Source organism: Mercenaria mercenaria, chromosome 11, assembly GCF_021730395.1.
Source record: "Mercenaria mercenaria strain notata chromosome 11, MADL_Memer_1, whole genome shotgun sequence".
In the NCBI taxonomy this organism is placed as follows: domain Eukaryota; kingdom Metazoa; phylum Mollusca; class Bivalvia; order Venerida; family Veneridae; genus Mercenaria; species Mercenaria mercenaria.
The window spans coordinates 17,625,017-17,637,885 of NC_069371.1; the positions used below are offsets into that span (position 1 = coordinate 17,625,017).

Genomic DNA, 12,869 nt, shown 5'->3' on the forward strand with positions numbered 1-12,869 from the left:
TTTTGACGAATCAAAATAATTTAAACAATTTTGGTAGGGAGTCACACAAGGACCATTTGTGTACAATTATTTTAAAATCTGGCCAGCAGTTTCACAAAAGAAGATTTATAAAGTTTCCGCTATATATTTATAGGGAAATGTTTTTTGACAAATCAATATATTTTGAACAATCTTGGAAGAGGGTCACACAAGGACCATTTGTGTAAAATCGGGCAAGCGATTTCACACAAGAAGATACATATAGGGGAAAGCGACCACGCCCTCTAGCGGCCATGTTTTTTGACAAATCGGTAAAATGTGAATAATCATATTTCAGGGTGACATAAGGACCATTTGTGTGAAATTATTTCAAAATCGAAACATCGGTTTAGGAGGAGATATAGTTTAAAGCTTTTTTTTCTATTTTAATAGCTCTGGCAGCCCCTATGTGCAACCAAGCGGAACCGTTTGAACAACTTTGGTAGAATATCACCCAAGGAAAATATGGTCAAGTTTCATCAAAATCAATTCTGTGGTTTTGGAGATGTCGTTTAAACACAAATGTTGACGACGGACGATTTGACGCATGCACGCACGGACGGACTCACGCAAGCACGTACGACGGAAACAGCGTGATCAGAATACTTCACCATGTGAGCACAAGGAATAGCCAACAGGAGAAACCACGTTCCAAAAACATGCTGGGTTAACGGTTGGGGAGGCTGCATTTTCAGAATGTGGTTTTCCCTGTTTGATATTCATCCTTATTTCTATGCTCATCCAGTGAAATGTTTGATTATGTTTTTTTATGAATTTACATCAGCCATTACCAGTCGTTCACATGTAAAGTATTCCTACACTAGTGAGTGAGTGAGTGAGTTGGGTTTTACGGCGAATCGACACAAAATGGTCATATATCGCCGAAAAGAAGTCATATTGCAAACGCCAACTGTAATGCATAAACATTGATGTAAAAATGTAAAGCATACCCAAAACATCGATGAAAAAAATGGAAAGAACACTATGAGTATTGTAAAACATATCTAAAAACATCCATGTAAAAATGTAAAGCATATCTAAAAACAATTATGTAAAAATGTATAAACGTGTGTGTTAAAATATCAGCTGCAAACATAATAATATTGCAAGATGTAAACAAAAATATGAAATGTTCGATTTTTTGATATATTCCTATCTGCTTTAAAAACGATAAAATATTTCCGACTGAAACGTTTTCAAATAACTCTTTCAAAGTTTGAACGTCATAACATGTACCGCGTTGTGTAACAAAGTCCACACAGTCGATTAGAATATGTTTAATAGTTAGTGGTGTTTGACATGGTACACATTCGGGTTGATCTTTATTCAAAATATAAGAATGATTCAAATGGGTATGACCTATTCGACAGCGAGAAAGAAAACTTCCTTCCTGCGAACAGATCTGTTCCATTGGTGCCATTCCCCTACAGTAGGTTTGATCTGTGGAGTTTCCACTTTTTCTATTTTGGTATCATGAAGTTTATTGAATGAAGCACTGTTCCATGACGACTGCCATTTAGATAAAATGTATTTCTTTATATTGGGCCTAAAATCGGTATGTGGTAATTTCAAATTAGATTGAGATAATAAAAGGGATTTCTTTGCTGCAATGTCAGCATCCTCGTTTCCATGAGTACCAACGTGACTAGTAATCCAACAAAATATAATAAACTTTTTAAAAGATAGTTCATGAAACCTGAGAAGAATATTTTGAATGAATGGATTTTCCATAGTTCGGTTATGAATTGACTGTAAAACAGAAAGCGAGTCGGAAAAGATAATATTTTTTTCCCACTATTTTTTGATATAAAATTTAGAGCTAAATCAATAGCTTTGGCCTCGGATGAAAATATTGTTGCATTATTTGGCAAACGTAAGGAGGCTGACAGCAGCACAGCCAACCTTTGATTCATCTTTTGAACCGTCTGTGTAAATTACAAAATAGTCCTTGTAAGTTGATTTGATTTCATGATATTTAGACTTGAATATTTCAGGGTTTGTTTCAGACTTCCTAAAGGCAGTTTTCAAATCGGAAAGAACTGTAGGGGTATGAAGGGTCCATGGTGGTGTATCTGGAATTGAATTTTCTTTAATACTATCGAATTCAAAGTCAGTTTCATTCATAGAAGATTTTATGCGAAATCCAAACGGTTTGATTTGTTTTGGTTTTTCCTCATATGAATCAGAGTACTTTGGTTTAAAAATAATTTCATGAGCAGGATTGGATTTGTTGGCAGCCACTCTTAAAGCATATTGCAATGAAAGTTTTTCTCGGCGTGTGTAAAGAGATGGTTCGTTTGCTTCAGCATATAAACTTTCAACTGGCGATGTTCGGAATGCACCAAGAGCAATACGAAGACCTTGATTATGGATGGTGTCTAACATTTGTAAATAAGATTTTCTTGCGGAACCATAAACAATACAGCCGTAATCTAGCTTAGATCTAATTAAAGCCCTATAAAGTCTTAATAAAACCGTGCGATCAGCTCCCCAATCAGTATTTGAAATTACCTTTAAAAGATTCAATGACTTCAGACATTTGGCTTTCAAGTATTTTATATGCGGCGCAAACGAAAGCTTTTTATCAAAGATAACACCAAGAAAATTTGCTTGATCAACAACGGGTATTTTTGTACCATTTAGAAAAAGCTCAGGGTCACAGTGATGTTTCCGTAATTGGCAAAAGTGGACACATTGAGTTTTCGATTAAGATTATAGTAAAAAGAGTTATTGACGGTACAGGAAGCGGTCATTTTTGGTTAACCTCATACGGACGAAGAATGGATAGGACAATCAATATATGCCTCCAATATCAGCATTTGCCTAGGCGTTAAAAATATTTATTTATTAGAATTGTTTCATGTACATTGAACTATATTTCATTGTACAAGGAACATTAATTACCTTAATTATTTTAACTGATCTACATCTTTTTTGCAATCTATGCAGCTGTATGGAAGATGAACACAGCTGAAAAAATAATATTAAAATTATAGAACAATATCATGCACAAAACTTGAAAAGCTGAACTTGTAATTTCTTACCTGCCACAATTTTGTGCTTTAATGCTGTCTTTTCAAAAGTTGAGGAAGAAGCCAATATTAACTGTAACAAACTGAAAGTCAACAATAAAAAAATAAAACAACTTGTAAACAAACATTTAAGATAAGTAAATGATAAAATCACACATGCCAGGTTATGTTATTACTTGATAGCTATATACATGTGTTATTTAACTGGGTTTCCTCACACTTTCTCACTATAAACAATTAAACTTTTTTTCAAACCTTTCACTGGCCATTATGAAGAATCAATGAATAGTATAGATTTATTTATAATGAAATTACCATTTTATAAAACACTTGGCATGTATGCATGACGAAAACTACATGTGTTTATTCTTGTTATTATATTTATTTTTTAACAGATGATAAACTAAATTCCAAAACAAAAGTCATCACATATTGTTATCAGTATGTATGTAAAACAAGAAGCTAAACAAGAATCTACGAAAGACCCGTGGTGACATTTCAACTTCATTATTTCACGATTTCTGCTTCATGGTTTCACGATTTTCACTTTATGAATTCACGATTTCTGCTTCCTGATTTCACGATTTCCACTTCATGAATTCACGATTTCCACTTCATGAATTCACGAATGCACGAAAAAACTTCACGATTTCATGATTTCCACTTCTTGATTTCACGATTTCTGCTTCCTGAATTCACGATTTCCACTTCATGAATTCAAGATTTCACGAAAAAAACTTCACGATTTCACGATTTCCACTTCATGAATTCACGAAAAAACTTCATGATTTCACGATTTCCACTTCATGAATTCACGAGTTCACGATTTCCACTTCATGAATTCACGATTTCCACTTCACGAATTCTCGATTTCACAATTTGCACTTCATGAATTCACGATTTCCACTTCACGAATTCTCGATTTCACAATTTCCACTTCATGAATTCACGATTCGTGAATTAGTGAAGTTGAAATCGTGAATTCGTGAAGTGGAAATCGTGAATTCATGAAGTGAAAATTGTGAAATCGAGAATTTGTGAAGTGGAAATCGTGAATTCATGAAGTGGAAATTGTGAAATCGTGAATTCGTAAAGTGGAAATCGTGAATTCAGGAAGCAGAAATCGTGAAATTGTGAATTCATGAAGTGGAAATCGTGAAATCAAGAAATCGTAAAGTTTTTTCGTGAAATCTTGAATTCATGAAGTGGAAATCGTGAATTCATGAAGTGGAAATCGTGAAATCAGGAAGCAGAAATCGTGAATTCATGAAGTGGAAATCGTGAAATCAGGAAGCAGAAATCGTGAAATAATGAAGTTGAAATGTCACCATGGGTCTTTCGTAATAATCTCACAGTCATACCTGTGAACCCTTAGAGTTTCACTGTAAGTAAAACCAATAACTATTAAGAGATGGTGTTTTTTTCCTAAATTTTACTATCTCCCTCCTTCTTTCAGCACACATGTTCATTTTTTTATTTTTTAAAATCTTCCTGTGTTGACAGGAAAATTCCATATTTTACACTCATATAAGGTTCACTTGTGTGTCAACTGTAATACTTTCATTAAACAAACGGCATGAACAGTTCAACTTACTCTCTCTTCGAGGCCGCCTCTTACAGCAATGATAGTTGTCGACCTATGATATGCTGAAAGATTGTCATACTTGTGCTTCATGAGAATACTGTATGCACTAGCTATAGCGGGTATAATGGACTGTTTCATATTTTCATTAGCAGGTACGGCTACACAGCAGGAAAGGGAAACGATAATAAATGTGTATGAAATATCATGCATGTACAATGTACAAGACAAAAATAATTACTTATAACTAATCAAGAATTCCTCGGTACTACTTTTATCACAATTTTTCCTTTAAGATTTATTTAATAAATATACTGTAAGAAACATAAAAAGTTTCACAGAGTATCAATGTAATGTCAAAACAAGAGGGCCAAGATGGCCATAGGTCGCTCACCTAAGAAACACTCCATAACAGTGTAAAACATGTTTGACCTAGTCATTTCATGGAAACAAATATTCTGACCAATTTTCATTAAGACTGGACCAAAAAATTGGTCTCTTGCGATAAAACAAGCATTTTCTTAGATATGACCTAGTTTTTGACCCTAGATGACCCATGTTCAAACTCGACCTAGATTTTATCAAGGCAATCATTCTGACCAAAATTCATGAAGATCAACTGAAAAATACAGCCTCTATCACATACAGAAGTTTTTTCTTTGATTTGACCAAGTGACCTAGTTTTTGACCTCAGATGACCCATATTCAAATTCGACCTAGATTTCATTAAGGCAATCAACCTGACCAAATTTCATAAAAATCATTGAAAAAAAAAACAGTCTCTATCGCATACACAAGATTTTTCTTTAATTTGACCTAGTGACCTAGTTTTTGACCTCAGATAACCCATATTCAAAATCGACCTAGATTTCATCAAGGCAATCACTCTGACCAAATTTCATGAAGTTCAATTGAAAAATACATCCTCTATTGCATACACAATGTTTTTCTTCGATTTGACCTACTGACCTAGTTTTTGACCCCAGATGACCCATTTTCGAACTCGGCCTAGATTTTATCAAGGTAATCATTCTGGCTAAATTTCATGAAGATCAGTTGAAAAATACAGCCTCTACTGCATACACAAGGTTTTTCTTTGATTTGACCTAGTGACCTAGTTTTTGACCCGAGATGACCCATTTTCGAACTCGGCCTAGATTTCATCAAGGTTATCATTCTGACCAATATTCATGAAGAAGAATTGAAAAATACAGCCTCTATCGCATACACAAGGTTTTTCTTTGATTTGACCTAGTGACCTAGTTTTTGACCCGAGATGACCCATTTTCGAACTCGGCTTAGATTTCATCAAGGTTATCATTCTGACCAATATTCATGAAGATTAATTGAAAAATACCGCCTCTATCGCATACACAAGGTTTTTCTTTGATTTGACCTAGTGACCTAGTTTTTGACCCGAGATGACCCATTTTCGAACTCGGCCTAGATTTCATCAAGGTTATTATTCTGACCAATATTCATGAAGATTAAATGAAAAATACAGCCTCTATCGCATACACAAGGTTTTTCTTTGATTTGACCTAGTGACCTAGTTTTTGACCCGAGATGACCCATTTTCGAACTCGGCCTAGATTTCATTAAGGTTATCATTCTGACCAATATTCATGAAGATTAATTGAAAAATACAGCCTCTATCGCATACACAAGCTAAATGTTGACAGACGACGGACGACGGACGACGGACGCCGGACATCGAGCGATCAGAAAAACTCTAAAAATATACCCTGCACAAAAGTTCAGCACATAAATTAATTAAATTATTTCTATTAAAAAATTCCTTGCTTTCATAAGTTACAATTACACTGCAAGGAATTGGCTGCTTTGGAAATTTTGATGGTTTGAGAAAATATTGCCCACATTTTAGACTTGGTATTATTTTTTAATCTTAATTTGTTTGTTTACAACTTAACTTGAGACTCTAAATGTGCTTTATAGCCTGTTTGCACCTATTTTCGCGGTACTAAGAGGATAAATGAATAAAGGAAAGAAAATGCAATATTATGTTGCTATTATTTCCTATTAACTTCGTAAACCTTTTCTTTTCCACTATTATTTCAAGCAGAAAATGATTTTCCTAGTCCTTGTTTACTTTTAAACCCATCAGGTTTCCGGTGCATATGACCTTCACTTTCGCCAAGGGAGTTAATTCTTATTTCGCGGTACGGCATCCGACTTGATACAGGGCTTCCTGTAAACGTGTAAAATGTATAGGACCTCTAAATTTTCAAAATGAATTTCGTGAGTAAGACATTAACAATTACTGCAATGTAAAATTAACACATTGGAAGGGTAATTCCGTCAAATAGTTGGACAAGACACAATTCATTACCAACTTAACAACTGAGTCAAATGATCAACGAGGGCATTTGAAAATAATTGACCTACGTTTACAAAAATAGGGTGTGAAACGTAATCAGCTTCCAAAGTAGGTCAAATTTGTTTACTGTAGAGAGTGCTGCACATTATTGTTCTCGCAAAAATCAAATACCGCAAGACCAGATGTAACGCGAAAATAGCAGCAAATGGTATAATACCTTTGTATCATTTCTTCTATTATCTCATCAAGGAAATGATCTGCATTCTCTTCCAACCTGCTTATGTCCCGATACTTATACAGTACTGAACCAAAACTTGCTGTCCTGGATGTCAAAGAAGCCGACTGTAATCTAACTTCTTGAAGCTGTTTTGAAAAGTCATCCTCACATGATGTTGCCTCCTTCAACAGTGCCTTTAAATCACTAATGAGGTGGCTTTAGTCTACTGTCTGTGTATTACTGCTGTAGCCATGATCTTCTTGAATGCTGGAGATGGAAGGTTTGGTAGGTAAACAGGTAGGATAACAGGCAGGATAACTTATCTTACTTTTACTAAATGCCACAGTTTTAGCTGATGACTGCTGTAGTTTTAGCTGTTTTCTGGACCTGCTCACAGGCCGAATTAATATTCTCAATCTGTAGATCCACTGACTTCGGGGTCATAGGAGAAGCTACACATCTTTTTACTCTCGTGTGGGCAGCGGACACAAACTTGTCGGCTGAACTTCTTACCAATAACAAAAATTCGTATGTCTGCTCAATTTTTTTGTAACAGTTCCGACAAAACGAAGTCTCTGAGATGTTTATTAGATCTTGTAAATTGTTATTGTCCCCTAAAACTACATCAAGCTTACTCATAAAATTTTCGTTGGTGGATTTACGACCATTCAGCTTCATTGACCTCGAATTTGCAGTAAAACAAACGAAACAATCTATCTGTTTTTCTTTCACCGGCGTTCAAGAAGCCATTTTGACACGGTCATGTGATCGATTTTATCACTTGATTTGGAACTACTTTCTGAGCCTACTACAGAGGTGAATGCTAATGTAACCGGTGTGCAAGAGAGTGCTTTGATGTTTGTTTGTGTTGGGTTTAACACCGTTTTTCAACAGTATTTCAGTCATGTAACGGCGGGCAGTTAACCTAACCAGTGTTCCTGGATTCTGTGCCAGTACAAACCTGTTCTCCGCAAGTAACTGCCAATTTCCCCACATGAATTATCAGAGGTGGAGGACAAATTGCAATCAAGACCGGCCAAAAATAACTCTATTCTTTTGTATTTCCATGATGGTAATTATACAATGTACATGATTTGCATGAAAAAAAAGAGAAAGTATCTAGTAACAATGGACAGTGTCAAAAGTTTAACTAAAACAATGTGTTAAGTGCCTAACATTTTATTGAATGAATGTAGCAATATGCACGGTATTTTATGTATAAAGTTAAGCTTTTATGGGGATGTGGCTTACACACGTTAGATTTTGGGTCAGGGCAATTTTCCAGTTGTATTTTGTAAAGTCATTAAACGTTTTATTAAAAGTGGTTTTGAGACACATTCAGCCCTTTTACAGTTGGACGCTACGCTTTCCTTATTGATTGTGCCTGATGGAAGAGGTGGAGGACTCTTATGATAGGTAGTTCTTAAATCCCACCAGGACTGAGCTATTTTGATTTCCGTCTTCTGGCCTGTTTCGTCGGACCCTTAAGGGTGTTTCACTTGTTGCTCTGTCTTCTGCAAAGGCATATTTATGTTCTTAAGGATTGCAAACATAAAAGAGCATTTCTGTGTTTTACATTATCTCTTCTGTTGCCTCTGCATTCACCTGGCGGAAATAACTTTTATTTACACTGTCCTGTAACTTTGGAATATGGTGGGGGTAAGAGTGAGGTTAGGTGCAACATTAACCAGTTTAAGCTCCCCAGTGGTGGTTTTGCCACTGACCGTTCCAAGGCGGTGCCCCACTGTGTTCCTTTATTTGTTTTGTCCTTGTGTTCTTACTTTGTGTTGGTCGTGTGCTCGTCCGCGTACTGGGATTACGTTTGAGGTGGCTGCGTGTTTAGAACGTGGCTTTCCCTGTTGGATTTTCATCCTTGTTTTTAGACCATATAATTTATATCTATTTTTCGTTTTTTTAAACTATACTGGGAAGAGATTGACTGAATAAGTTTGCAGACGATATTGTGAAAATACATTGATTATTCGTGGCCTAATTTATACACCTGTCATCTTGTAGTATAACTATATGATACCAGTATTATCAGAATGATTTGCATAAAGTACATGTAGGACGAAAATGTAGGTCACTAGTTTGTGGTGGGTTTTTATCCAAAGTTACTGTAACAGATGTATGTAGAGCATTATATAACCTTATGACTGTTTTATGAGTAAACACATTTGTATAGGTAAAATAAGCAGTTTACTTTATTATAACGATAAGATTCATATTGATTCATTGTTCTATCAGTCAAAGCTGTATCTAAGGCAGCCAGACATGGGATTGACAATTTGGTTGCTAAATGTAGATGGCTACTTGGAATAAGATGAAATTAGAAAAAAAAAATGTCAATTTGCAGTTACCTAATACTTGGTAGCTTAAGACAAGTGGCTGCTTAATACATATGACCGTTAAGCTGAGGCAGGTTCAACTGTTATCGTATGTTTAACTTCTTACACACATCCGAAACACAATGCTGCGTGGTCGTACTTCACGACAGAACAAAAACAAAACATATTTTGAAGAAATGACAATGAAACCAAAACCATAATTTCAATTTCCTGCTTGCAGACGAAATTGTTAACAAAAATTATAGCAATTGCCTAACAAATATATTCGCCGAAGATATTATATGGCAGCGATATAATCAACAATGGAATATACCGATAGGCAGCAACGAGGCGTTTCAGAGATTCAGTATCTCACGGAATATATCAGCTTTTTAAATGCGTCCTTCCCTGTTGCTAAAATAGTTATGGAAAAGAGACATTGTCTGGTGACAGACTCAGCAGATCAAATTCCTAATGATGTACAGGATTAGTTTCTGGAACACGCAAGCAGGTATTTAAATTTATATACATGATGTTTTCCATAAGAACACTTTGAGTTGTCAAACTGATGTTATAGTTCTAAAATTGAATTTCTAACACACTAATAACGTTGAGATTTGACGAGTTAGTGGCACAGAAATATCGTTATCGTTTAGTTTTTTACACAAATAACGTTGAAGATCCGAGACACTAACTACAGTTAGTTTCTTACACATAAAAAAATTTGAATTTCCGACCCATATAACTAAGTTTCTTTCTTTCACAAAAAAAAATATCTACCGTCGCTTTGTGAAACAATGAACATACGTTCTGTAGAGCTTTTTGAGCGACCATATTTTAAGAACATTTAAAATCAATTATACCTTACCCCCAGCAATTTGCTGGTACCCTTTTACAGCTGGGTCGACTGAGGCAATCGTGATAAAGTGCCTTGCCCAAAGACAGACCGCAATGGGAGTAGTCATGAATCGGACCCGGGACCTTCACCTCTGTAGGAAAGCGTCTTAACCCTCTTCACCAGTGCGTCCACATGACCGTATTTTTTTTTATAAAATACCTGGGGAAGGGTAAAACATGTACACTGGCATTTTTTTTCTGGTCTAGTGCTAGTACTACCGACACTTCAGATGTTGTTGACTGCGATTTAATGAAGGTGTATGATAAGCTAACGCTTGTAACATAGTCAGAATGTTTATCTCCATGAAATCTCGGATGAGTGCGAGGATCTGGGTCACGTGGGGTCAAAAACTAGGTCAGCGAGTCAAATGAAAGAACTAGAGGGTCATGATGACCCTAGATCGCTCGCCTGAGTAATATGAGCTACATGTTTTAAATGTCAAACTGTTGCTAAAATATTAAGTATGTCAGTAGGTCGTATTTATGGTCACCGAAAGGAAAGTAGGTCAACAGGTCACACTCATGGTCACTGAAAGTCGGTTTTAAAATCGATGTGCTAAACTGTACATGTCATCCAAATTCCAAGTCTGTATCTTCAAAAACAAGGAAATAGGTCAAGATGTCACATTCATGGTCACTGAAATTCATTTTTAAGACCAGTCTGCAAAACTGTACATGTCATCCAAATTTCAAGGCTGTATCTTAAACAAGATGGCCCCAGGTCGCTCACCTGAGAAACACCACTCTTACAGAACAAGTCTTCTCAGGTGAATAGAAAGTTAATGGAGCTATTCGCAGCAGCAATTCTCCGTCCATTCACCGCATCCGGCGAATGACTGGTGATCAAATTTCTTTTTAGCTCATCTGATTTTTTGAAAAAAAATGATGAGTTATTGTCATCACTTGATCGGCGTCGGCGTTGACTGGTTAAGTTTTATGTTTCGGTCAGCTTTTCTCCTAAACTATCAAAGGTATTGCTTTGAAACTTAGAACACTTGTTCACCATCATTAGCTGACCCTGTACACCAAGAAATATTACTCCATCCTGCTTTTTGCAAGAATTATGGCCCCTTTTGGACTTAGAAAATATCAGATTTCTTGGTTAAGTTTTATGTTTAGGTCAGGGTTTTTTCCTAAACTATCAAAGATATTGCTTTGAAACTTGCAACTGTTGTTCGCCATCATAAGCTGACCCTGTGCAGCAAGGAACATAACTCCATTCTGCATTTTGCAAGAATTATGGCCCCTTTTGGACTTGGAAAATCTGATTTCTTGGTAAAGTTTTATGTTTAGGTCAGCTTTTCTCCTAAACTATCCAACGTATTGTTTTGAAACTTGCAACACTTGTTCACCATCATTAGCTGACCCTGTACAGCAAGAAATGTAATTCCATCATGCTTTTTTCAAGATTTATGGCCCCTTTTGGACTTAGAAAATATCAGATTTCTTGGTTAAGTTGTATGTTTAGGTCAACGTTTTCTCTTAAACTATCAAAGCTATTGCTTTGAAACTTGCAACACTTGTTCACCATCATAAGCTGACCATGTACAGCCAGAAACATAACTCCATCCTGTTTTTTTGCAATAACTATTGCCCCTTTTGGACTTAGAAAATCAGTTTTCTTGGTTGAGTATTATGTTTAAGTCAGCTTTTCTCATTGACTTTCAAAGCTATTGCTTTAAAACTTGCAACAGTTTGTCACCATCATAAGCGGATGCTGTACATCAAGAAACATAACTCTATCCTGCTTTTTGCAAGAATGATAGCCCTTTTTAGACTTAGAAAATCATGGGTAGGACAATATTTCTATTATACAAAAAAATCAGATGAGCATCAGTACCCGCAAGGCGGTGCTCTTGTTTAACATTCTATTCACCGGAGACTCCAGTGTTCGCCTCTTATTCACCGCAGATGCAACCAGTTCACCTTTCATTAACAACAGGGACTTAGTATTTTAAAAATTGTATATATAATTCACAAAGAACCAGAGGGTCATGATGACCCTAGATCGCTCGCCTGAGTAATATGAGCTACAAGTTTTAAATGTTGACCTACTTTCCTGTTTTTGAAGATACAGCCTTGAAATTTGTACAGTTTTGCATACTGATCTTTAAACTGACTTTCGGTGACCATAATTACGACCTACTGACATACTTAATAATATTTTAGCATCAGTTTAAAACATTTACTCAACTGAAAATGGTAACAGATGTAATTTGTTGTTGGATTTAACAATTTAATGTTAAATAACTAGCGTAAATACTTACTTTGAAATTTTTTGGCAGTATAAAACAGACATTGCAATCAACATTTTACAAGATGATCATTTTATATTTATATAGATATGCCCTAGAAGGAACTTTTGCTATGCTTTAACTTGTATTACTTAATTGTTTGATGCCTTTTAAATTGAATAGTATGTACGGCAAAGTCTCAAGTTATTACGTAATCGGATACT

At 35.6% G+C, this 12,869-nt stretch overlaps 1 protein-coding gene across 1 annotated transcript; it reads right to left on the minus strand.

Moving 5' to 3' along the window:
• Positions 1-4,635: 4,635 nt before the first annotated feature.
• Positions 4,636-7,925, minus strand: LOC128546711 (uncharacterized; the record flags this gene model as incomplete). The annotated part of the gene is made up of 4 exons (XM_053517975.1): positions 4,636-4,793; positions 5,479-5,519; positions 7,188-7,381; positions 7,701-7,925. Coding segments are annotated over 4 exons (618 nt in total), but the record flags the coding sequence as incomplete, so codon positions are not given.
• Positions 7,926-12,869: the final 4,944 nt, after the last annotated feature.